Source organism: Tetrao urogallus (assembly GCF_951394365.1).
Source record: "Tetrao urogallus genome assembly, chromosome: 12".
Classification (NCBI taxonomy): domain Eukaryota; kingdom Metazoa; phylum Chordata; class Aves; order Galliformes; family Phasianidae; genus Tetrao; species Tetrao urogallus.
Genome location: NC_136825.1, coordinates 2,003,961 through 2,031,272, shown reverse-complemented (window position 1 = coordinate 2,031,272; position 27,312 = coordinate 2,003,961). Strand labels below are relative to the sequence as shown.

Sequence of the window (27,312 nt, the reverse complement as noted above, 5' to 3'; positions counted from 1 at the left end):
GCTAAAATGAAAAGTAAAGCAAGGATGGGATTAATTAAGAGAACCGACATCATGTAACCAAGTAAGTTTATTGCAGAAATCCTTGGAGACAAGTTCTGGCCCCAGTTAGGATAAGGAATTTGGGACTAGAGAACCATTGTGAGATACGCAGTTTGCCTTCACAGACTCAAAATAACTTCTGAACAAAATGATGATGGTCTTGTATGCTCCATTCTCAGAAGAACCAGAGCTTGGGCAGTAATCCTGTTCTCCAAGTCCCTCCCACAACCAGCCAGGGGAATAACAGTATATTCCGAGCATTAACCCAGCAGGCACATTGAGATTAGTCAGTCCAGAGGCACTCATATGGAGTATGCAAGGGTTGGAGTGCCAGGAAGCCTTCTGGGCACACACTGACCGCCTGGCACATTAGGCTGATTTCAGCAGGGCTAACCACTGCTCCCAGCATGTTTCTGCACTCGCAGAACAGCCCTAGGTTGAATCTTCATAGAATGTCTTTGCCATGGCGTGAGCCACTTTCACCACCTTCTTCTCCTTGGCATCCGGGCCCATGTTGCTGCGGGCTACTTTGATCCAGTACTGCTCCGTCCTGGACAGATAGTCTGCATGCTTCTCATCAGGCTGAACAGATGGGTGTTGCTCCTCTCCTGGTACACAACGGGAGGAAGAGAGAAAGAGAGGTCACATGCAGCTAATGAAGGCAATCTGCTCTCCCATGTGTCAACTCAGCCATGGCTGTGCTTCAGCTTGTGTTTAAATGGAATAGCCTAAAAACCTATAAGGAGCCAAAGCAATTTCTCCTTTACTCCTTAAGAAGCACGCACGATGCAAACCTTGCTTTTGCTGAAAAACTGACCTGAATGCCAGTGAGGTCAGTGACACCAATGAGTGCTGTATTTTATGTTAGTATGAAGGAAACATTCTTCTTGTTACCTTCTTCATCCTCACTATCCTCTTCAGAGCTCTCTTCTTCTTCTTCTTCTCCTCCTTCTGCACCTTCCATATCCTCCTCCTCTTCATCTGACTCTGACTCCTCCAGCCATTCTTGTGTTTCTTAGGTGAGAAAGAAGAAATAAGTTGGGGACAGCAGGGAGAGATCTAACACAGACAGGAAGAAGTGAACAACACAGAACAGCTATGGAAGACAAGCTGGTAAGAGTCAAATCTCCTCCCAGCTCCAAAATTACCAGTAAAACTCCTTCCTTTCTGCCCTTTATCCATTGCACACATGCAGCCCATGAGATTACACAGCAGAGCTAAGGTTAGAACCAGCCATCAGTGAACAAAGATGCCTGGTTTACGTGCCTTGATTTTTGAAGCAGACAGACCAGAGTTCATACTCTACAGCCATTACAAAGCTCGGGACAAGACAGGCTTTTGTGGTGGTATAGACTACAAGACACTGCATATCACATACTTTCAAGCTATTTCCTTCCAGGAATAAAATAAAGCACTGCTGGAAACAACATCCCAGCCTTTATTGCAATAGAGTCACACAGCCCCCCTGCCGCCAGAGCTTACTCGGGTCTATCTCCACCAGCACTTTCCACTCTTCCATCTTGTGCAGGTCGATGCTGTAGAGGTCACTGAGGGTGAACTGGCGATCGCCCACCTCAAACATCCCTCCATACACATACAGAACCCCATGCTTCACTGCCAGCATGGCGTTGGAACGTGGGCATGGTTCCACTTGCGGGCCCAAGGCTGCACCTTCCTCCTCCTCCTCCGATTCAGACCTCTCCTTCTCATCTGCAGGCCCACAGATCACCTGCTTGATCGTCATGACAGTTCCATCTTCTGCCACCACCTCTTTGACTATTTCCACCGGGCCTTGCAGGGTTTGGGTTTGCTTCTCTACCTCATCATCTCCACCGTCTGTCTCAGCTCGTCTGCCACGTCTTCGCTTCCTCTTCTCTGACTTCGATCCCTGTTAATAAGAACAAGGAGCAGAGGCAGACTATGTGTAGCTAATAGCACAGAGCAGTTAATACAATACTACAGATGCTGCTGTGAGGGAATGGGGAGAATTCAATTATTTTTCACTAGAATTGTAAGTCTTGGATGATAGCTACAACCTCCTACCAAGCATGAACTTCTACCAGCCATAAAAGAGGCAGCAGTGAAACCTCTGGAGAACCTACAGCATGGAGTGGCCACATCTATTCATGGCAGAACTGCTGGGGAGAGGGAAGACAGCTCTCTTGCTCTGTATCTTGCAGGTGTACACACACACACACACACACACACACACACACACACACACACACACACACAGAGTCCACTGGTCTCTGACAGGAGCAAAAGTAAATAACCCATCATCTTGTGAAATCAAAACAATTGCTGGGTGCTAAATTACAGTGCATTATCAGGAAGCACTCCAGGTCTTCAAAGCATTGTGTAAAAAGGATAGGAAACAGACAGCTAGGAAGGTAGAAGCAAACACCTGAGAGGATGTTTGCCTCTTATTATGTGACTGACATCTCTTTTTTGAGGACGCAGCAAGAAACAGTAGGGATGAAAAGAAAGAAGGTCATTTGCACCTTGCTTCCTCCTTGAGAGTGGTTCAAACAAAGCCAGAGATCTGAGGGCCGCATTTCTGAATTTCTCATGAGCCAAGGGTCAATACTTCATCCCTTCTGCCAGGTCATTGACAACAGAGAAAAGAGGGAGGCTATTTTATCCCAATGCAACACAAGACCTTTTCACAATAGGCTTTTACTGAACTAGCTCACATCAGACTTAGACTGGAGCCAACCTCCAGTAAAACACCAGAATTGTTTTCATGCTGCTTTGCTTCATTTTGCATTACACAACAAGAGGGCACATGCAGACTGACTCTCAAAGGAAGAGGACCGCTTCCTGACCCGCTCTTCCTTAGTGCATATGCAGCCATTGGGGCTCAGAGGTTTCCTCTCTCCCCAGGTGACAGTCTGCATCACACAGTGAAAGCAGGGTATGGAAAATACAAGGGGCTATGTGGAGAGGAAGGAGAAGGGCAGCATAACGTCAGAGAATTCAATGTGGAAACAAAAACCTGCTGAGCTGCACATCCCCAACATCATCCTGACAGCTTTTCCCATCTCCACAGCCAATCAGACACAGATGAAAGCAGCAAACAGACCTGGTGGCTCAGCCTTGACATAGAGGCTTTGCCCACACTGTCAAAAGGAGGCCAGAAAAGGTTGAGACAAAGGAGATCAAGGAGAATGAAGTGAAGATAATTGTGTAGTTCTTAAACAAGACCTTTAGCTGTCCAGGAAACCAACGGTTTTTCCCAATATCATAGAAATAAATATCATTGAAGAAGTCCCCTTCAATGCTCTCTTCCTCTTCTTCATCGTGCACACCTCCAAACAGAAGGGAACGGTTATTGGGACCAATTGCCACGGAGAAGCCAGACCTGGGAGTGGGTTTCACACCAGATGGGTTGAGTCGAGTCCATACCCACTTATCTGGTAATGGATAAAAACAGACAGAATTATCAGCAAAAGAGAATCATGATGATTTTTACATCTTCCAAGACCCTTCAGTTCTCCAGCAATCTTTTCAAGCATCACAACAACCCATTTTAGACGTACTCAAAACTGCACTGCTCGTGTTCAGCAATCATGTAAATCAGAACCACTCGCATTTCCACTTCAATCACCCAAGCAATCCACACACTTCCTTCTACCCTTAGAAAGCAGCTGTGTTTCCAACAAAAGCAAATGAAGAAAGCTGTCTGCAGGGTGTGCTTTCTGGAGCAAGGGGCCTCATGAAAGGTACACAACCTTTACAGGAAGCTGGAGTTCAAACCAGGATTGATTATAGCCCAGGACACCAAGGGAAGGTGGTCTGGTTACCCCACAGTTTCATACGGTGTCAATTCTCTCCACGTGAATTTCCTATTTCAGTATCTTCTCTGTCATTTTGCACTGCTGCCTTAACCCCAAGAACAGCCACAGTTTATTTTAAGGAGCCCCAAATGTTAAAAAAAATATATATATTATAATAATAAAATACCCAGGAGAGGGAGACAGCTTGTGCTCCAAGCCCTCTGCTTTCACTCCCTTCCTTTCCTTTACTATGGATTTAGAGCAAATCCCTAACATGCAGGCTGGCAGAAGCATGTGCACTGGCTAGGCACTGTGTTTCTGAAGGAACCACAAATTCAAAAAGATAAGCTATAAATAGGACATCATGCAAGCAGGGTCTGCAATCCAGACAATACCTGGCCAACCTTCCTCCCCAAATCCCATTTTAAGACGGCTGGGTTTAAAGAAATCTGTCACTACTTCAACATCTTGGAAAATCTGCTCAAGGAAGATTATCCTGCTCCTTAAGCCAAGGACAAAATTCTCTCTCCTAAGGAAAGTGATGGAATCCCTATTTCTGAGGGTATTCACAGATAGATGGGGAAAAAAAACCAACAAAAACCAGTCAACCAAAACCCATTCCTGGTAATATCCCTGCACTGAATAATCTCATGAGATCACACCCCCACCTTCTCTCCTAATAGTTTATAGATGACCCACCACTACTAAAAACAGCTTCTTGAAAACAGGAATTTCCAGTGTGGGAAGTTCTGAAATCCCAACAATTTTCTGTTGTGAAACAGAAGAGCAATGATCAGAATGTTCCAGGGAACAGCAATTTCAAAATGTTGTTTTAATTCCCTCCTACATACAAACCCCCAAAAAATCCCTAACATCTTTTCTGGTAATTCTTATGGAACTGCTTGCGCAGGTCAGAACTTCTCACAGTTATGCAAGGTGCCTGGAGACCCTCCAGTCCAACTCAGACCATTCCAAGGCCAACTGGAAAACATCAATGTAAATAATGCTGATTCTCCAGCAGAAAGCTCCTCCCAGCCCTCCTCCATTAGCTCTGTCAGTTCTCCATGAAGCTCCTCACATAGCTCCAGTTCTTTGCCTGTTCACAGAGCTACTGACATCAGCTCTGTAATCAAGTCACCTGAGATGGGAACCATGACTCCCAACACCCTTCAGCCAACCACTAAGCTTTGGTTAGCAGAGATGATGTGGCCTCATCTTTCCAGGCCTTAAATAGACAGGGAGAAAAAGAAAAGGTGAGTGCCCTATAGACTGTGTTCCCATTTTCTCCTACACAACACAGCAGCAGGAATGTTGCTTGCATACATGATAGAACACCTTCTTTCTCCAATTCCCAAGTGAAAAAGGAGGACACAACTTCTCTCCTATCTCTCAGCAGCTGCCATTCCTTCACTCTAGCTCCTTTCTTTTCAAGCTAGAGTCACAGTATACAAATGCACTTAACTACTCCTGGGAAAGAAGAAATATTTAAATTGACTTATCTGCTGTGTTTAGCCCCAGAGCAAAAGCTGGGGCACAGTGCTCATCATTAAAAGGGAAATTTCGTTCTGAGCTTGGATTTTTTTCTTGGTTTCTTATTCAAAGGAAGAGAGAGGATTCACAGCCTTGCAGCACTGCTTCCAGCACAGCCCCCTAGCTGCAGCAGTGGCTTACCTTCCTCTTTGCCTGAGCCTCCAGTCTTCAGCAGGAACATATCTGTATGCAGGGTGCCTTTGTCAACATCTTTCTTAACTCTCTGCAAAGAAAGGAAAGACAGGGATGCTTGGTGAAACACTTTCAATGGCCAAAACGCAGGAGGCCCAACTCTTCAAGGCCTAGGAAGTCACTCACACCAAAACATGCCATTCTGAACTCTCAACACCACAGATAAGCCTAATCACAGCCTAAATCTGTACATCACCATGCTGAAAAAGCAAACACTGTGATAGGGGCAAGGAGAAACCACCAGGCACTTCACAACTGCAGTGCTGAAACCAGGGCCATTTTCTACAGCAAACAGCAAATCCAGAGGGAATGGAGGCAGCCAGAAGGGACAAATGGAGGCTGGTGTCTTGTGATTCTCAAGCACGCCTCACTCAGTCCCATCCTACAAGTGAGCAGTGGGAGACGCGTAATAAACCACAAGCAACTTCTGCCTGCAACAACCAGAGCCTCCCTCTGCTCTCCAGGCTGCAGCACAGATCGTGGGACTGGTGGGCTCCTGAAGACTGCAGGACGCAATCAATGCAAGGGCAGAGATCCGGGCACTACAGAGGAGAAATAAATTGGCACAAGGGATTAAAACTGATCATTTGACAAGAAAGGAAGGATGGGCAGCACCAAGGAAACAGGAGAGCCAAGATTCTGCCTTTTACTGTGCCACAGACAGCATCAGGTTCTCTCGAGGGAGCAATTTAACATCTGTGCCTCTGCTCCTCTAGCTGTAAAAGAGAGCAGATACCCACTCAAAGTGGCACACAGTAACTTCCAACAGTGCTGGCAAGGCCCTCTGGGATGCTGTCCTTAAATGTTGAGCACTCCAACTATGCTGTATCATCTGCACAGCACAAGTTTAAGTACAGATCTGCATCTAGCACAGACTCTCAATCCTTGCCACCCCCAATATCCACCCCAACGCAACAGAAGCAGAGTCCTCTCTGCCCCACAGCCTGGCTGCAGGTGTCATCAGTAGCATTTGAGGCACCACAGAGTCTTAAGAATCAGTTTTCCCTCCCGGATAGAAACAGAAGCCTCACTTTAACCCCCTGCTACAGGCAACTGCGAGACAGCAGCAAAAGCAGCAGCAGGTCTCAGCTGAAGGAATTAAATGCATTATTTTTAAATGCAAGTTTCCCTTTCTCCTTTTGCTGTAAGCCCCTGTACTCACAGCAACACGCAGTATTTGAAAGGAGCACTATACAACACCACCACAGGAGGTCTTTTAGTAATGTCCACAATCCACCCATCCTCCAAGAAGATGCTCTGGCTTCCTTGTAATTCCCTTCCTCCTGGGGGCAATGGCATTGCTCCAGGCAGCAGATCCGAGCAAGAGCTGGCAGGGTTGAGCCCAGTGCTTGGGAAGGAGCAGGGCTTGGGTGCATGCCACAGTGTCATCTTCTTGCTCCATATCCATACTCAACCCTGTGCCTTGAGCTTAGTAGGTTTTGCTATTGCATGGCTCAGCACTCAGTTCTCAGGAATGGTACTCGATTCTTAGAAAGGCAGAGAAGGGGAATAAAGCATGTTTGAGGCATTGCACAACAAGACTTGAACTTGGATGATGTTGAGAAGCTCCAGGGAAAGCTGACAATAAAGTGCTAGAAGAAACAGGAGAATGCTGTTCAAAGAGCAGCAAAAAGGAAAGGGAAGCTTCAGTCAACTCAGAGACCAGGGTCTGCCCTAGGAAATGTTAGTCTGGGGCTGTAGATCTTGTGTGTTCTTGCTCTTCACTTGTATCTAGGCATTCCAAGCAGCACACTGGAAGACACTCTCTCCCAGGCAGGCTGTTGAAGCTGGAAGTATCCTTTTTGTGTTGTAATGCACAACCTTAATGAAGTCAGCAACCCCACTATTCTACCCCCTGTTCTTGAGCAGCAGAACGTCAGGCACACTGGGACAGAAAGCCTGCAGGAACAAGCAGCAGTGATAGGCCTATCTTCTGAAGAAGAACAGGCACAGAAACAGCTTCTTCTGCCACTGCCAGTTCTCTAGCACGGAAAAAAAAGCAAGTCAAGTTTTTGCATTGGTCAGTAGTTCTGACACATAGCTAGAGGAGCTCACAGCTGGAGGGGCTGGGAGCTGCCCACTTTGAGCAGAACAGATTGCCAGGGCAAAAAATGCCTTCTAGGAACAGAGCTCTAAGTACTGAGTACAGCAGTTCCATGGTACTGGAAGAGCACATATTGTGGGACATACAGCAGCAGCTCTCAAGTTTAAAGGGCTATGAGTCACTGCACAGAGCAAATAACATTCTGCAGCCATGTCACACTTTGCTGTCTCTGTCACAGAAGTCTAGAGCAGCAGAACTCTCCAGCAAGCTGCAAGCTATGGATGGCTGAGCTACAGCAGCCTTTTTAGTCTCTCCCTTGCTTCAAACACCCTCCAAGCTGCAACTAAGCAAAGAGCTGTCAGGGATGGATGGACAGAGGAGAGGAATGGGGAGAGAGATGGGCACAGGGCTTGAACACAGAGCAGTGGCTGCAAAGTGAACATCTGATAATGAGAATGGAAAGGGGGTTTATTTTGTTTCCAATCCCAGGTAGGCTGCAGTTTGTACTTAAGTGTTAGGCACACCACATTCTTATGCATAGGGGACACACAGGCTGAAAGGTGCAGAAGCACAGCTGTCAAGCACAGTGAGATGAGCACTGTCTGCATGGAAAGAAGGGAAACATCATATACTGAGAGAGCAGTTGGCTTCACCATCGTGCAGGCTGGGCAGAATAACTGCTTTATTTTTCCTCCTGAAAACTACACAGGCTCCCTGTAGTAAACATTACGTGTACAACATGACAAAGCTTCTCAGGCTAAGAAAGCCCAATGAGCTGGAGTGAGAGTTAGTTATTTGTTGTCAGAGATGCTTGTTTTCCCCACTCGCACTGGCTCAAAAGCAGGCACTTCAGTAGCAAGCAGCACACTGATACTAGAGAGGCCAACTCCCCCAGCCCAGGACACTCATCTGCCCTGAGGAAATTGCTCCATCAGCCACAGGAGCCTCCTGTCCCCTCACCGTCCCTCTTGCTCTCGAGTCCCAGGTGGCTGCTTTCAAGCACAAAACTGCCTTGGATATCCTCTACCTCCAGCAACAGGCAGCAAGAAGCATGGTTATAGCCCTACAAAGAGCAAGGCAACTGAAGCACAGAGAGTGCATATAACCTGCTAAACACAGCTAATAAAAGAGACCAACAGTGGCAAAATACAGCCAACTGACAGAAGGCCCTTAGCAAGCAGAACTGCAGAGGGAAGCTTTCCCACAAGACCAGCCTTCAGCCCTCCCACAAGCAATCTCCCAGCAGAATCCACTACAAGCAGAGCTCACTGCTAAAATGAGAAAAAAAATATTAAAAAGAAAAAAAAAAAAAATACACCTTAGCTTACTTTGGCATCCAAAAGCCCTGCACACAGATAGTGCCAGAGCTCCCGTGGCTCTGGACTGCTTCCACCCTCAAGGTAGAGCAGTGTTAGCCTCCAACACATCCTGGCTGCATCCGCTGTGCCAGCCAGGCACAGTGTGCTCACGTTGCCTAGCAATAGAGAGGTCTCATTGCTTCATACAGCCAAAAATGCAGCTTGCTGCAGTAAGCCCCATTCCAAGCAAGCAAAATGGGTGAAGACATCTTTAAGATCAGCAGGAAAGCAAGTCTGAGTGTCTCACAGGCTTCTGAGGCATATTTAGGGAGCGATGACAAAAATCTACAACAACCTCTCCTGTAAGGAACCACAGAAGTTGCCTTTTATCATTTCTGGGTTGAAGATAAAGCAGAAGAACATAAGGACACCAACGTGCTAAGGATCACTATTTTCAAGCGTGCTCTTGTTCAATTTGCACACTTGGGGTTGTAAAGCTCAAGTTTTCCATCTTCTCTGTTTGCATCCTGGATGCTCACTGCCTGAACTTAACATCCTAGAACAGCAAAATCTAGTGGCAAATGCATGCCTGGGTCCCAAGGTAACAGCCCTGGCTCTATCCACAAGTACTGGAATGCCTCAGACAAGCCATTCATCTTTCCTGCTTTTTTCCCCAGCCATGAAAGAGACTCTTAGCCAAGTGACACCAAGGGAATTCAGCAACACAGCCTGGACTGACAAACATCACTGAAAACTGACCCTCGGTGCTCAGCTCGGCATGCATATCAAGCAAACCGAAGTACCAAGCAAACCTCTCTGCTGGAGGCTGAGGATGGGCAGACTGAGCATGGAAACACCCATGGCTGCAAGCTGACAACATTGCTCATGCTTCATAATGCCCTGACAGCCAGCTTGGTACACAAATGCCTACAATTCCACCCATTACTATGAATCTCCTGGGCTTACAAGCCTTTTTGTTTTGACAACGTGCGTATTTCACACCACATAACGCCTCAAAGCAGATTTACAAGGGCTCAGGGCTGTACAGGATCCAACGCATCAGAACTGCCCACTGCAGGGAAGCAGCCCTACCACACTGTAACTCTTCTCCAGCAACCTGGCAGCCTATCCTGCTCTGGTACTCCAACACAGGAGCAGTCCTGACTTCTTCCCTTCTCTCCAAAGCACACACAAGCTTAGCAGCAGCTGTAGGAAGCAAAACTGCACTTTTCTACAGCACGCATGAAATCAATCCTGCTTTTTGTTAGAAAGGAAATCAGAAGAGTCTACAGGAGTTAGCAAACGGCGCTTTATTTGGACACCTGTCTGATTTCATATCCACACGTGAAGCCCAAAAACATATTCAGAATATTCCTGAATGTAGTATCTGCTTCTAACCAGAGACAAAGGACAGGTCTTCTCTACCTGCCTACTTCCAATTAAGGGTTGTTTCTTCCATCTTCCACCTCTTACTCCTCCCCAGAGTATCCCTGCCAGTGACTCCGTGGGGAGGACACAAGCCAAACATTTTCTTCACATCAAAGAAAACCCAGAGAGATTCAGCTCCATAGTCAGTTATAAGCAAAGACATACAGAGAATTAGATAGCCAAACATCAACTGTGTTTATTCCAGAAGTGTTAAATCTTGAACTTAATTTTCAGCATGATGCTGAAGTCTGTTGCCTTTGCATCCCAAGAAGAAGAAAACTGCCTGGTGCTTTGCTCAGTTTGTAGCTCGGCTTCATTCTCCCTGCCCAAAAGTTCACCTGTGCTGCAGAAGGCAAGCAAGGCCTATGACAGGAACAGCACGTCAGAGCAGCAGACTCAGCTCTCTGTGCTACAAAGGAAGTAGATTAATAACAAGAGTGCTTGTTTTAATCTAAGAGCTGTTCGCCAAGCCAAAGAGGAACTGCATCCAGCTCTTATTCTTGCTCAGTACTCTGCATAAAGGCTGAGCGCTCATTTATCACAGCAGAAGGCTGACGGCAGCTTTGCATTCCTCTATCCCTTCTACTTCATTTTTATTAGCTCAAAACAACCCAGAGCAGTGCAACAAAGCCTATCCTCATAAAGCAGAATAGACCTAACTGCAAAAACGTGTCAACTTTTATATTTCCAAGGGACTCCACACGCACTTGAAACCCAGTTACTTTCAGTAGCCCTAAGAGAGCCAAACCTAGTAAAGCGTGCAGGCTTCTCCCACTCAGGAGTGGTGGAACAGGAAGCAGACAAAGCCCTTTTGGGCAGAAAATGCCTCTGTACTGTTACTGCTATTTAATCAAGTGCACATCTGAGGAGTTAGAGCCCTCAGCGCAGGCCGTGAGGAGGCACAAATGCTTCTAAATATACAGACTACTTTCTCTCCTCTTTCCATGCTTTTCTTCTTTGTTCGTTTATTCACATCACAAGAACAATGCGCCCTCCTCCCCCTGGAAGCAATGCCTTTCCACTGAGACAGCAGCAGCAGGATCCGGGTCTTCAGTCTACATTCACAACATTAAAAGCTTTTTTTGCAGGAGCCTTTTGCTCAATGAAATATTTACTTCCACCCAGCATGGAGACAGGGATACTTGGTCAATAAGGACATACGGTCTAAAGGCCTATCCAGTATAAATTACCACGATTAACATAGCAAGAAGCAAAGCAGATGAAGCCTGGTACTCATCAAAAGTCTTCTTTGGCTTATTGAGTCTGCTACCAAGCACAGCTGCCTTAACCCTTTCCCTGATGCAAGTAAATACAAGGCCCCTGGTAACTGCTGCTTTTAAGCCACAAGTGCTGGAACATGGCTGAGTGCTAAGAATGCCTGAAGTTGGCAGCAATGACAGCTGTTATCAGAAATGTCACTTCTCCCAGTTGCTTATTCCTTCCTTCGTAACATCACCTCCCTATGCTGGATTAGATTAGCAGGGAAAATAGAGCATTAGTTTTACCAGAAATCAGACCCTTGATCAGGACACAACCGCATGAAGAAAGGGAAAAAGTCAGAAGACAAGAAGATAGATTTGGTAACAATACTGGTTCCCAGCAGCCTGAACCAACTGCACAGTCACTCCAAGCACAACCACAGGCTGACATGCACTCCCATTGCTAGTGCTTTTTTGGACATCTGACAGCTGCCTGGCATGCAGCAATATCAGAGCAGCGGGCAGTTACACGATGAGATCACCAGATCTGCACTGGAGATCTGCACTTGTGAAACTGAGCAAAGGGAAGTGGCAGATTACACATTTGAATTCTGCTCTCCTACTGCCTCCTCCAAGCAGACAAGACACAGGACCCTGCAACCAACACAGGTCAAGGTAATCACTAAGGTGCTATTTACGTAATTTGAATATTAAATTTAACTTCCATTTTAGCCCTTTAGTTTTTCCCTCGACTATTTTGTTTGGCATTTGGGAAATGTTGCAGTGGTTTATCACAGTCTCTCCTACCTGTTTCGAGTAGCCTCCATAGATGACTATGCTGCCCTCAGGTGTGGTAGCCATTTGACATCCTGACCTTGGAGCAGGCCCAATTCCTGATGGAGCCAGCTTGCTCCACGTGAAGGAGTCCAAATTGAATGCATACACATCGTTGTAATAGATGTAATCTCTAAGGAGAGCAAATTGGAACATGACAGGTTTTGGTCACGGTCATCATTTAGGACAGAACAAAACACCACTTCAGCAGGAGCACCATGAACCTCTGAAGAGGTGCAGTACCTTATTCAACTCCCCATATCTCTGATTTTTCCTCCCTCTGTAGCCTTGGCAATGTAGAGATTTGTTCAGTTGAAGGTTACTACTTCAGAGCAACAATTATGCATTTAATGAAGCTCCTATATGCATGACCTCTCTGGTTCTTTTTGTTTTATTCCCACCTCATTTCCTATTATAACAGAGCTTTCACCAACTCCTTCCAAGAAACACAATCCAAGGTGACTTCAACCAAAACACAAACGATCAAAACATATTAGTGCAACGTCTGTCTAGAGGGTGGGAATGAAAAATGCATATATACACATATATATACACACACTCTCCTCCTGGTAGCCAACTCACTGCTATAGAAAGTGCTCTGCACCAGTGAAACTGCCAAACAGTTAGCCAAGTGTAGGGTAGGCTTTGCAAACTGTGCTGTGCTCCTGGGGACTGCAGTTACGCAGCTTAGCACCTCTGAGAAATTATGTAGCTCAGCTCTCTTCAGCCCTCATCACAGAGAAGCTGTGACCTCATGTGGCATAGGAGAGCCTACTGGGGAAGATGTTTCTAGGAAGAGAAGCCTCTTTGATGAGAGGCAGAATCCAAAACTGATGTACTGAGCTTTAGCTATGAGGATGAGGAGCTACTTCAGTGATTCTGTAAGTGGCAAAACTATTTCTCAAACAGTTAAGACTTGGAAAAAAAAATAATCAAGATCACTTATCTTTCTAACATAGAATTCTATAATTTGTTCACAGTACCACTACATAAAATCCTTGCCTTATAGCCCAGCTTGCAGTTGCTGGTGAAATCACGTTGTCTCAGTTACACAGGATCCAACACCACCAGCTATCCTGCAGTAACCCACCTCGTGCTCTCATGGAAACCTCCAAAGACCATCAGTTGTCTTTTGCAAGCAACCATTCGATGCCCACTTCTTCCTGAGGGACCTCCTGATGCTCTGAAAGACAAAGAAATTTCACTCATCAGCAAGCTTCCCATCCTACCAGTGGGTCAGCCCATTTTTACTGAAGTCATAAGGCAGCTGGACTGGCTGAGCTTAGCTTCTGGTACAGGCATGGGAAATCATAGGGAACTTTGTCACCTTAACATAGATGTATGTTTTCTTCCAGAACAGTACATGTGTTCTTCCTGTAACGCTTGGTATTGTAATGCTTGATATTTGCACCACAGGCATTTTGCAATAACAGTTTTATTCCTAGTGATAAACCATACAGTCTAACAGCACCCGAGTCTTGAAGTCTTTTCTGCTATGACTCAGGAGGTAATTCTTCAGGAGAGTTTAATGAATAGCAGTTAACTCCCACAATTTCAAGAAAAGCACTCCAGACAGAGATGTTTACCCTAAGTAGCAGATAGAAGCCAGGAACTGGCTCTGATATCTACCCTCCTTCACTGTCATAGGAAATCACCCCTATCCACTCTATCCCCACCCAACAACCTGCAGCTAGGCTACACCACCAAACTTGACAAATTACTCAGGTTTCCTCAAGAACAGAAGGCACAGTGGCAAAACAAGTTATCATTATTATCTGACTTATTAAAGGAGCAGCTACACATCACTGCTCTGCTCTTTTCAAGCCCGCATGGCCTTTCAGTGAGATGTGCCACTTCCATCTCCAAGAACAAGCAACAACGCCCCATCTGTCACATCCTAAAGCTTTGGGCAAAGCCAGGCCGCTGGCAACAACGTTCCTGAGAGGCAATGAAGATGCACTTTCCTTCTTCATCACCTGCAGTCACGCCTTCATGTGAGAGAGAACAAAGAAAACGTGAAGAACTCCCAAAACAAAGGCTAGTTCAGGGCAAACCACAGAGAAAACAAGAGCTTTGCACGTTCTCTGCCCCTTGGACTAATCTTTCACGTTTTCAGTCTTGCTAAGGAGTCTCCCACAGTGCACTGAACTCAGTAAGGCTTCTCAAGGAGGTGCAGGCTGCAGAATCAGGGCTTAAATAAATGAGAAACTTGCTCACCACTGAGAAAAAACAGCAAAATCTAAACCCACAACCCCACTTCTGTGCTATACGTGGCAGTGGGTAGCTGCAAAGAGCAGCGATAGATTTCTGCAGAGAGAGAAAATGAGGGGCCTCACCATCAGAAATAACAATCACACCAGCCATAATGAAGAACCCCAAGCAGAACAGCAGTGTTTGGGTAAGCCTGAATGAATATTGATTTCTTGGATTTCTCATGAGGACAGACAGTAGAATTTTCTAGGCACTTACTGGATTTTTAAGTACCACCCAGCAGAACATCACTTTTCATATTAACAATGATTTCAGATGTGGATGAAATCTTTTATAACAAAACTTTTATGTCATTATTCCAGGGGATGTCATCTTTTAAAAATCTTGGGTTTTTTTCTTTTTTTAATAAAAAATAAAAAAGAAGGAATTAGATGTCAACGTTAACAATAAGATCTTGTTCTCAGGGAACACTTTCTGCCTTGCTTCTCAAACAATCTCCAAGTCAAAAACCAATTCTGAGTGGTAAGACATTCATTCACTGATGCGTGTGCTTTAATAAACACGCTCCCACAAGTGTACAATTAACTCCAAGTCACAACCACCACCATCCCAAACAGGGCCTGATCTGAGTTCAGAGGAGTCCCACCACACCACCATCAATTGCTCCCAATTACAAGGCTGTTCTCCCCTTTTCTCTAGAATATGAATGCAAGCTACAAGAGATGATGCTAAAAGACAGCTGCAGGAGGCTTCATGCTGTGCCCTGTTGTGTCATCTCAGCTTTATCAACTTAAGCATTACTCACCATCCAGGAATCAGCTGCAATGGGCACTTCATAGCCTTTGATGGAAAGAGATGCCCTCTTAAGCATGCAGTAAGTGCCCTTAGAAGGTATTTTTGCAGGGAGCAATTCATACAGCCCAAGGCTTGCTCCCCAGCCCATAAGAATGCACAGCAGAGACAAGCAGAAGTAGCAGCAGCTCCAGAAAGCATTTGCTGCTAGCCCAGAGCCTTGCTTCCCAGATGCAGACTGTCTCCCTTTACCTGCATCGCTGCTCGTGGTCCAAAATAAACATTCTGGAAATGGTTTCACAGACGTTATGATTAATACACTACTTTGTGGGGTTGACACCAGAAAGCAGACATGTGGGAGGGAGCTGTAAATTCTCCAGACTCTTTTTTTAAAAATAGATTAACAGATAAGTCTGGATAAGAACTGGCTCTACACATGGAAGCATGAGTCTGATCTCAACTGCTCCATAAGGAATTTGCTGTTGCTTGTGGAGTTACTCTGGGACTTAGAGTAATACAGCAGATCTGAATTCAGCCCCAGTTTTGAGAATTAATGACTTCCATGCTGCAGTATCTACAGACTGCACGAGTGAGTTACTCTTTCATTCATTCCTTCCTTCACCCAGAGAAAGCTCAGAAGAATCTCTGCAACCTCTCATTATGAAAAAAAGTGATGATGCATGCAACATCCCACCAAAGGGGCACTCCAGGATAACACACACTGTTCTGCAGTACACAAAGCAGCTGAAATCCAGGACTTGGGTGTTTGGTTTTGTATCTTACGCTTGTAAATGCAAATGACAAGTGTTCTGTTCATCAGCACACAGAGATATAGCACCCATGTGTTTGTGTAATTAATTCAGAGGTACACAAGTGAATACAAAATTGCTACGAGGGACAAAACCCCCAGATCAAATCCTTTGCAAAGTCAATCAACAGTCACACGTCTGGATCTTCCTCTAGGAGAGAACAAGCTCAGAAGGATCCCTTTTGGTCTGTCAAAGGAAGTCTGCTCAACAGCACACCAAAACTCCCTTCCTTAAGCACCAAAACACCTTTTTACCCTGTGCTGCAGGACCTGATCTTTCTGGTGACAGAGAGCACATGAACAAGAGCCATCGGTCAGAAACAAACCTACACTGAAAGGCATCCTGCTCTGCAGCCACTGCTCCAGTTCTCCCCGTAAACAGCACTCAACGTATACTTGTGAAGCATTGCCCTGAAGTATTTATAGCCCCACGTCTCACAAAACTGTGAAGCATCATTAGCATCCCAGTATTAAAGGGAAGGGAGTTACATAGGTTCAGAAGCAAGACGGAGAACTGCACGGAGGGATCTGCCAGCTCCCAAGTACAGCCCTGATGTGTGACACCCCCCATTTCTCTTTGAGGGAGCATTCTGGGCCACACGGAGGTGAACAGGAGGAATGCTCTCTCTAGGAAGGAACAAGGCAATTAGGTTAAAATATTGCTTTGCTCCAAGGCAGAGTAACAAACGCTTCACACACTGGGGAAACCTCACACATCTCACACATAATAAGGTGGCCCCACTAAGTCAAAGTCACTTCCTGGCACGTCATCCAACGAGCTGAGATTTGTTGCATTTGAGCCACCTCCGTGCAGGCAAAACGCAACCAAATAGAGCTGCTGTCAATTTTTAACTCTGCCAAGCTGACTGACATCGCTGTGGCTCTGCATTAAGCAGTAATGGAGATCAATTTCCCCAGGAGCCTTTGCAGACACAGCACAGGCTAAGTTATTCAAGGGATTCTCTTCAAAGCATTTTACAGTCAAGCTTCTTATGGCACCAAGATGGTCTCTCACAGAATCTGCAGGCCAGAAAGGACAACACAGCTGTCTGAAATCTAAGCTGTGAGGCTGGAATAGCCAGACTTCTTAGAACTGCAAGTTCAGGTCAGAGTAGGGTCATTTTAGCCATTTAATCTACTAATTCCATTCTACAAACTCATTCCAACTCAACTGAAGCTGGGTGATCCATCCCAGGTGGAATGGAGATGGAAACCTTGTCTCTCTCATCCAAGCATTTCTTATTAGAGTAACAAAATTACTGCTTTTTCTGCACTAAAGTGACATCTCCCACACCCAACCAAGTCTACTCAATAACACTCTGTCTCCCAAATGTTTATCAACAGGGTTTACTCAGGTAGCTGTTACCACACTGGACACATGTAATTAGTGCTTTGCCTGCTACTTGGTAGCCTGTTCTATGCCAACAAGGCTACACAAGTTGCCTCACCCATTCCATCTTCCCAAACATTTACCTTCCCAACACCAGTAACCCTTCAAGCTACCCACTATCATCACTCATCCCCAGTCCAAACGTAGCATTTGGCTCCAGACAGACACGAGAAGCTTGTATGGAACTGTATGAGGCAGCAGTGGAGTCCTTGCTGATAAAAACAAATTGCTGAAGGAAGCACAATGCAGCATGTGTGACAATCATAAAGAAGTACAAAAACATTCCTCATAAAACTCAACAATCATCACTGTCCTTTCTTTTCTTCTTCCCCTTCCAAGCAGGCTGTCATCGTGATGCCATATGGAAACACAAAGAGGCAGCAGAAACCTGATTTTCACACTCAGCCAAGTTAGCATTAAAACCAAGACATCTCCTCACAGCCTCCTACTCCAGACGCCTAATTAATGTAGCTCTTGGAGCTCTGCCCAAGGATGAGGAGAAGATGCACTTTGTTTTATTTGAACACTGGGACCAGGGCACAGGTGTTTACAAAATACAGCAAGGCAAAAAGACAGATGTCCACCCAAATACCTCACAAAACTCAAACGGAGTTGATCCTGCATGGCATAGAGAAAGAGGAACGACAGCCTCCCCAGAGCAAACTTTGGAAACGTTTACCCATTTAGCTATGAAGAGAACAACAGAGCATCACAGCCTCCCCATGCATCCTTCTACTGTGTCATGGCTGCTGAAGTGACACGGGATAACCCAGGGGTGGTGAGCAGCTTCAGACAGCTGGAAAAGCAAAGCACCGGGAATGTGCTTCTGCTTATCCTGAGAGCAGGAGCTCATCTGATCAATTTCTCCCTCCTCACTAACCACATTAACCCATCACAGGCTTCCAACAAGTTCCCTCGCCATGGCTTAATCCACCTGGGGCCTGGGACTGCTGATGCTGCCCTGCACACTGCAGCACATGCAAACACCATGCTCAGCTGCAGAGTGGGAGCAGGTGATCTTGCAGTACCAGTAAGACTCAGCATCCCCATACCATGAGGGATAAGATGCAGGATGAGTAAAGCCTTCTAACGACCAGATTTCCTCTTCCCAAGCAGGTTCGACATTGCAGCATTTGTTTTGGGAGTGGAAAACCCTAAATCAGCTCGCAGCAACACATCTGCAAACCCACAAGAGAACAATCTGCACCATCACTGGTGGAACTAACGAAGCCTCATCTGGGTTCTCTGATGGCTCACAAAAAGCCATCTCCCGCCCTCGCTCTCCCTGCAGCTGGGTATTAACATTGCACTCTGGTGAGGATTTTTTCCAACCAAGAGTTTGGTTGAAATGTCAACCCTTTCTCTCAGCAGAGCCTCCATGGGTATCATCACTTCCTCTCCCCCGCCTGCTCTCACGGAACTAGAAGGGATGTAATGCATTTGAGTTCTAACCCCCTTTACGTGGCTGAGATGGAACAAGGGATTCAGAAGTTATTTTGGGGGAGCTGGGAGGGGTACAGTCACAGCCATTACGTCAGCTTCTGCCTAACAACAATAGGCAGATCTGCCTGCACAGTGACAGGTCTTTTTAATCCTTGCACCTCTTAAAGAGCCCTCTATCATTTTGCAGAGATTCCCTCACCCCCCCCCCCCCACTGCTGAAAGACAAGCAGGGCTTACTAGAGTAAACTCAGTTCCTTGTAACAGTTGCAGCTGCTATTAGACTAATGCTGCCAGGTCTGGAGCCAAGGATCACACTGACAGATGGGAACCAGTCACTGAGGAACTGAGCAGCTCTCCCCCCAGCCTCCCAGAAGTACTCAAAAGGACCATCTCTGGACTCTTGCAGGGCTGATGACTGCCAGGATCCTGTGCCTTGAAGCATCCTTTTTACCCAGTGCACTCTGGACTCATCGGGACTATTTGCTCTTTGGCTCAGTATGACCCACTACACCCATGCCAGAGTCCTTTCAGTGCTATATTAACAAAACTAAACCTCCAAATTCCCTCTCACCAGGCAACATCAGTGCTCCCATTTTGCAAAAGGGGGAAAAAAAGGCAGACAGGCACAGTGAGTCACTGTGTGGCCTGAGGCATGTGCCAAGGTATCCATCTCTGCACAGCTCAGCCCTAAACCAGCCTCTCAATCACCGCACAAGAAAGGACAGACAGCAACAACAGGCACCTGCACTTTGTAAGCAGGGCAAAAAATTGATTAGCCTGGGCACACTTAGGGCTTTCCCACCTGAAGAAAGGACACAGAGTTCCTGCTCAGGAGCTTGACAGATAAAAAGTAGATGAGCAAGCGTTCAAAAGCTGATGCTTTTCCCAGTAGCACCTCAGGAGTCAGCTGTGGAGGAGTTTCAGCACAGCCAAGGCTGTATTCTGGCTAAATGCTGTGGTCAAGACAATCCTGAAGTACAAAAGAAAGCCTGTGCCACGGTCAGAACCGAAGCCACATCTCCTACCTCTCAGTTTACCAGCTGACCCACCAGACTTTTTCCTTCCCTAATGCAAATATGAAGATGAGCAGAAAAAACTCAGAAGCCAAACATTAGTAGAAGACTTCAGGCCAGACCCACAGAATATTTTTAGGTGCCTTTACTCCAGTCAAAAGCTTCCATGGTTTTTGGCACCTACTTACCTTGATAGATCAGAATTCCTGGCCTGTTTATTCCAAGGAATCTTAAGGCAGCAGCAAATGCCAGTTATCAGGAGAGAAGTCATCTCTGTGGATAGATACCAATTGCCTTCTCAAGCAATGGTAAAACTGAATGAGATCTTTTGTACAGCACAGCCATGATACCAGGCTCAGATGGAACACAAATGGAGCAACAAGAAGTGTTTTGAAGTTGGATACCTACATCTGCCTTGGCTGGGAGGACACAGTAGTGTTCAGCATGCTCGTTTCTTCAGTTACTAAGACCCAATACCCCTGCTCTAATAGCCATGCATTATACAAAATAGCTTTGGCCTCGATGGTCTTGGACACATCTCTTGCTTCCTCTTTTTTCTGAAGGCTGTCCTCTCCACTATTTCTACATGGGCATCTTCATACCCAAGGGAGAGATGGGCAGACAGCTGGGAAATCACAGCACCACATCAGGAACAGAGTTCAGACCATGCTGACACAGTTCCTCATGAGGTTATTGTTACTGACTTGAGAACGCACCACTTACTTGATCTGCTCCCAGGTCTTGGTGGCCAAATGCAGGACCCAGAGATCCTTGTAATGGTAAAACTGTTCCCCACTGGGAGATGCAAACTCTCCACCAAACACCCAGAGCTGCCCACCGGCTGTGGGAACCACTGCTGCCTGCCAGAGGAAAGAACAGGATCAAACAAGAGTGCAAAAGCCAGAAAAAGGAGAACTTTATCAGTCAGATGTGCAGCTGCCTCCAAATACCACAAAGCAGACAAATTGCAGCAGCTGCTGCTGCACTGCTTGGAAAAGAAGCTCTGTGGGGCTGAATGAAGGGGAATTTTAAACCTAAGCTGGTCGCTGTGTAGCACACCTTCCCTACAGCAAAGTAAACCAATGAGCTGAGTGCAAGTCCAAACCTGAAGATTTCCACGACCTGAAAAGCATTACTGCTCTATGTGATGAGAAAAAAAAGGAAACAAAAACAAAGAAAAGAAACAATCACCAACAGAAGGAAGTGTGCAGTATTTGAACAAGAGAGAATTGTTACTGTCTTAAAGCAAGTAGCAGAAAAGAGAGCATTAAAGAATTTGTTTTACTGTTTCTGCATGGAGCAGCATTGAAACGCCCTGCTGTAACACAAGAGACTGTTAAGAGGCAAGGAATGAAGAACACCAGGACCAAGCAGCAAAAGACAGGAATCCCAAAAATGAAAACAAGTGAACATACAACTTTATTCCTTGGCTATTGGGGTGGTTACACTACAAAACAAAAAATCTTTCACATCTTCTTCCCCCCTAAGATACCTGTCACAGATAAACACTGAGTTAACAGTCTCTTCAAAAGGGCTTCACTACCTGCCTGTTTTTCCCAGCAAACAGCAAAGACTTCCAGCACCAAACACGACAGCACTCTGACCCAAACCAGCCCATGCACGCAGTGATTACATACATCAGAAAATATTGGGTGTGTTTACAAGCAGGAAGTGTGGGAACATCAGGTTACCCAAACAAAAGGAACAAAAATAAAATAAAAAAAAAAATCACCCCATTTCTCCATGGGCATCAAGTGATTAAAAGTTTAAGTGAAGGGACAGACAACAGCCTGCCCATGCTTGCATGCAACTTCGTGAAGAGCTCAAGCTCAAGCTTCAAGCTCATCTCACAGACAAAATCTTTCCTCAAATAAAGCTGACAACAGCCATCCATGGCTTTTCTCACTCCAGTTCTACTGAACTGATGTGGTGAAGCCAGCATAAGTCAGAGGGCCGTACATCAGAGACTACAGATGACAAGAAGGAAAGCACGCCCATACGAACCCACAGACAAACTTCTATTCACCTCTAAGCTAACATGGAAAATGTGTTAAAAATAAAGTCACAGGGAAGACAACAAGCCATTCAGCTAACGAGGCTGAACTGCCTCCTGTGTGACTGTGATTAATTGTAAGACAGAAAACTTGTTGTTAAGGCACGGTTCCCCTGGCATGTTCCTCATTTTATTTCTCTATAATCCAGCCTGCTTGCTCAGTTCAGACTGAGCTGTTAGACAGCCACCTGCTGGCTGCCAACACACAAACAAGCACCTCTCAACTCCACAGCCAGAAAGCAACCTCCTTATCACCTCAATGGAAGGAGTATTTGAATTGCTGGCCTCCTTATGGAATTTGGCCTCTGAAACAACAATCAATTTTAAGCACTACAAGTCAAAGCTTTTCAATTCAAGATAGCACACACACAGCTCAGAGCAAGGCTGGCATTTAGGCAATAGCATAACAAGGGTACAGGAACCTAACCAGAGCATTGGATCTTACCAGGAAGCTCTAAAGGGCTTTGGCCACAGGGAGGAAAATAACATTCGCATCCTGTATGGCAGCTTTTGAAATGCATCAGTCACCCAGCCATTTGCTGCAATAGGTAAGATAATCTATCAGACAGCTGGTGAGGGCAAAAGACCTGCAAAAAAATACAAGTCTCTGGCCCAGTTTCTGCGTTCAGGCATTCACACAAAGTAACCAGAAACAAACCCTTCAATATCATGACCAGTCAGTGATGTTAACAACAGATACAAAGCCTAGGGAAGTGTAATGCTATGATGGGATGGAAAGTATCATAATAATAGCAGGGTGGCAAAGTCTTTGGCTGCAGCAAAAGGGAACGAGCCCAAACGCAGCAGCCATAGGTGCAGAAATGAAGGAAAAGAGCTGCTTACCTTCAGAAGGCCTCAGTTAAGCAAAGATCTCCAACAAGAGATACCCCTGTCTCCACTGCCAACCCTTACATGAGGGCTGGGAAGGGGTAAATCATGTCTCCACCCCTTCCAGTCACTCAGGTACACTGCACACACCTGAGCTCCCCTCAGTTGGCCCTGCCTTCCCACCAGGTGCTCAATCACTGCTTCAAGCTGTGACTTAGCACTGCCACTACAGGGAGTTTCAAAATATCCCAGAGAAAGTTCACACAACTTTGCTGTCTTTGCTAATGCTGAAGAAAAACAGTCCATCTACCAAGGAAAATTAAATAAATGAAATCCCAGGCCAAAGGCAGGGCACACAAAGTGCATCTGGCTGCACAGTTGGGACAATCCTACATGCTAGCAAGGGTATCTTACAGGGATGAGTTGTTGCTGGAGCAGTGAGATCTGTAACACCCATAGAGGAAGGCCTGCGGCCACTGATCACACACAGCAACCCAGGCACCCAGAGCTATCTGGTCACATTCTAATGAAAATCCAGAACAAGCCTGGAATGGTTGAGCTGGTTCCCATATAATGCCTCAGGATGACTAGTCCATCTAGACAAAAACAGCTTCCCCATGAGTCCTGCTGACATAACAGATGCACCTCCAATATTTCACTTCCCTTGTAGCATTTCCAGACATCACTCAGGGATCAAAGAGCACCACCACCTTTTACAGGCTTCTGCAGACCCCCATTAGCACAAGAAGAAAGGTGACACCATTGGCAGCCCATTACAATGAAAATGCAGAGAAGCCAGAAACTCTTAGGGAAAAAAAAAAAAAAAAAGAAAAAAAAAAAAAAGTCAACTCCCATTCATTTTTAGCACAGCATCAGAAAAATTCCAGCTGCTTCTTTGGCACCCTGCACCTCACCTGGTGAGCACAGCGCCTTGGGGGTGGGTTGGGAATCTCTACTTTAGTCCAGCTGTTTTTCCGGATGTTGTAAAGATACAGGTCGTTGTACAGGTACGTCTGTTATAGAGGAAAAGAAAGATACACATCAACACAGCTCTCCACAGGACAGGATTAGTCTACCCAAGCACAAGCACCACTCAGGGTTAGCTGTGAGTTTGGTGTTAAAGGTGCACGGTACCAGCTTTCCATTTGGAGTCACAGAATGGTTGGGGTTGAAGGGAACTTAAAGACCAACCCCTCACCTCCTGGGCAGGGACGCCTTCCACTAAATCAGGTTACTCAAAGCCACAGCCAACCTGGCCTTGAAAAGCGACAGCCTTGCAAAGCAACAGCTCACCAGCCTCCATCACACAGGGAAGGAGAAAAAGAACCTCTCCCACTAGACTGGTAGTCAACAGTTATTTCAGTGTGAGCCTCTCAACTCAGCTGTTCTCTCCCAAACTCTCATTTAACCCTGTGACAGCTTGAGATTTCAGCACTTAAGTGGAGCTTAACACAGATGTACAGATTAATGCTGCCCAAAATGCTGCTCAACTGCGGAGACAGGAATAACATCAGGTAGTGAAACAAGCAGAATTAGTTTAGCACATCACACAGGATGATCCTCAGATTAAATATCATCGTTGGGCTTGAGCATTCAAGCTACGGTACACACAACTTCTCAAGGCTGGAATGCCCAATTTGTCTCCAGCAGCACTGTAAACACTTGCAACTTGCAGAAATTCAGTAAAGAGTGCCCACTTATTTGCTACTGTACGCATCTCCAAGGCAGGCAATGACTTGCCAGCTGCAAAACTGCAGAAACATCTTGTTTTGAAAGTTGGAAAATAGAGATTCTTCAATAGCTATCAAAAATGAGGGGCAGAGATGGCTACTGTTAAGTCTGGAGAAATTATGAAGCCCTGAAATATTGATGCTGAGACAATCACTCTGACTTCTTAATGGGTTCTAGCATGTCTCCTTCCTGCCAACCGATCAGGCATAAGACAGTATCGTGGCAGAATTAAAAGGCTATTTTGCTCTCATTCGGGGACAAATGCATATTTTATGACTGCTGCTTTGAATCTTCACTTCAAATGAGACTCGTGCAAATTACAGCATAAGGCAGGGGAAGGGCAGAATAAAGAAGAAAAAAAATGGAAGTATACATTACTTTTTGGCCATTGAAATATTCACCTCCAAAAAGGATCAATTCATCTTTCTCAGGGTGGGCAGACAGGGAGCCATTCAGCCTGCAAACAAGAGAGGGATGACCAAAACAGCAGATGTTAAAAGACTTCAGACACTGAGGCTGGTAGCCTTTAACTAAGCCAGTACTAGCATTTTGACCTCTAGCCACAAAGGTCTCTCCATCAGCTGCCAAATTACCAGGCTCTGATATTCACCCCAGGGTGAAAAGCTCCCCAAAGAAATTAACTTCTGAAAAACTTCCAGCAAGATTAATGTGACACCGTCTGAAACCTTCTCCTATTTTAGGAACACACGTTACACTGTCATTTAACATGCCTTCTGACGTGAGCTCTTGAATTTTAATGCTGATGTGTCAAGAACAGAAATTAGTTTTATGAGAGCACATAGCTATTGGTAGAACTAGGCTGCCTCATATCAACTTATCTGTGTCATTCTTCTGCACTCATCAACATTCACAACTCAGCTACGTACCACCAAGGTGCTCTGCATCATGTGGAGACAGATTCCTAGCGCTGCTGGAGGGGCACAAACTGACCATTGCAGCACCCTGGTGACATTAACAGTAGTACACTGACCTGTCCCTCCAAACAGAGGAAGAACATATCACACAGAAAGGATTTTAAGAAGCCACAGTCAAGAGATGCACAGAACATAGCAGCAGGTAGACCCCAAATGTCTTGGACTCATGACACATCCTTTTGACTCAAGACCTTTCAGATTGTTTCAGATTCCTCATCCAAGTTCAAAGGTTCCTCTTAACTTCTTTTTTTTTTTTTTTAATAAGCTCTTTAACTTAACCAATCTCTCCCTTCACAGTTGTGCTGGTGGGATGATAAAAAGGGGTATTTTAAGGGGAAAAAAAATAATGGTTTTGGTTCTTTTTTTTTAACCCAGGGATTCAATGTATCAGGTATTTTCTAACTCCAGATATCAGTCAAGCCAATTATTATGCCTTCCACTCTCAGGAAATAACTTGGTATAAATAAATCTCATCAACAGCTGTATAAGTGACAGCCAAAGCCTTGCACAATCTCTTACCTGGGTGAGGGAGGTGGGCAGGACGTCTCAATTACTTGGGTCTTTTTAGCATCTAAAGTCTGAAACTCAGCTATCAGTGCTTCAAGGTCCTCCTGAAAATAGAAACACAGACCTGAGTTCCTCGATCTGCACAGAACCACCTGCACACCACATGAAACCAGCATTCAGAATCAGAATTTCCCCATTTTAAAAGAAACGTTAAAGAAAATCTGCTTAGATACCACCTACAAGAGATGGATGCTGAGCACTTCCACATGTTCTAAAACTTGTTCCCCCCACTAAAACCATGACAAGTTTGCTCACAAAAGGCCTAACAGTATGGCACACACAGTGTGTTGTTCCGTGCACACCTGCAACCCCTGCAGGAGAAAGAGTGATCAAACCAACAAGGAAACAGAGATCACGTAAGCCCCAATTATAACCAGGTACACGCTGTGCCCCAACCAGACCTTTGCCTGCAATGGAGTCCTACCTAAACTGAACGGGAGGGAAACCTGCACCTAATTTTATCCCCCTCAAAGTTCTGTCAATTACTGTCTGCCTCCACAGAGCACACATACCAGGCTGCACAGTGCCTCCTGCAGCCCCACGCTCACCACGTTCCTCCATCAGCCAACACTTCATAGGATCGCAGAATGGCCTGGGTCGAAAAGGAGCACAGTGCTCATCCAGTTCCAACCCCCTGCTGTGTGCAGGTCTCCAACCAGCAGCCCAGGCTGCCCAGAGCCACATCCAGCCTGGCCTTGAATGCCTGCAGGGATGGGGCATCCACAGCCTCCTTGGGCAACCTGTGCCAGTGCCTCACCACCCTCTGGGTGAAAAACTTCCTCCTAATACCCAACCTAAACCTCCCGTGTCTCAGTTTAAAACCATTCCCTTGTCCTGTCACGATTCACCCTCACAAACACCCCGTTTATATCCTCCCTCCCAGCAGATGCACGGTGGCAGCAGCTCTCCCTGCTCACGCTTCCCCTTCCTGGAGCCGCACACACGGCTGGCAGCAGCACGCTGCAACCAGGGAAAGGTCCCAAACGCATGCCCCAACTCTGCGGGACCGGCCTTCGTTTGCTGTTAATTAAGGCCAGAAGAAAAGCACGGGGGATACGGAAGAACACGTGCTCTCCTGGAGCCCTCCGTCGCCTCCCCTCACCTCCTCCTTCCTGGCCCTGCGGGACACCTTCCTCTCCATCTTCGCTGCCGTCTTCTCGGCCCCTTTCCCTTTCTTCTCCCTCTTCCCCTTCTTCCCCAT

General features: G+C 46.0%; 1 protein-coding gene across 1 annotated transcript; it reads right to left on the bottom strand.

Annotated features, from left to right (window-relative positions):
* Positions 1 to 471: 471 nt before the first annotated feature.
* On the bottom strand, positions 472 to 27,312 carry KLHDC4 (kelch domain containing 4; the record flags this gene model as incomplete). The annotated part of the gene is made up of 12 exons (XM_079541272.1): positions 472 to 647; positions 934 to 1,053; positions 1,522 to 1,927; positions 3,244 to 3,452; positions 5,487 to 5,568; positions 12,314 to 12,473; positions 13,431 to 13,523; positions 20,721 to 20,857; positions 23,793 to 23,891; positions 24,988 to 25,066; positions 26,064 to 26,155; positions 27,214 to 27,312. 12 exons carry the CDS (start codon positions 27,310 to 27,312, stop codon positions 472 to 474), a joined length of 1,752 nt encoding a protein of 583 aa, XP_079397398.1.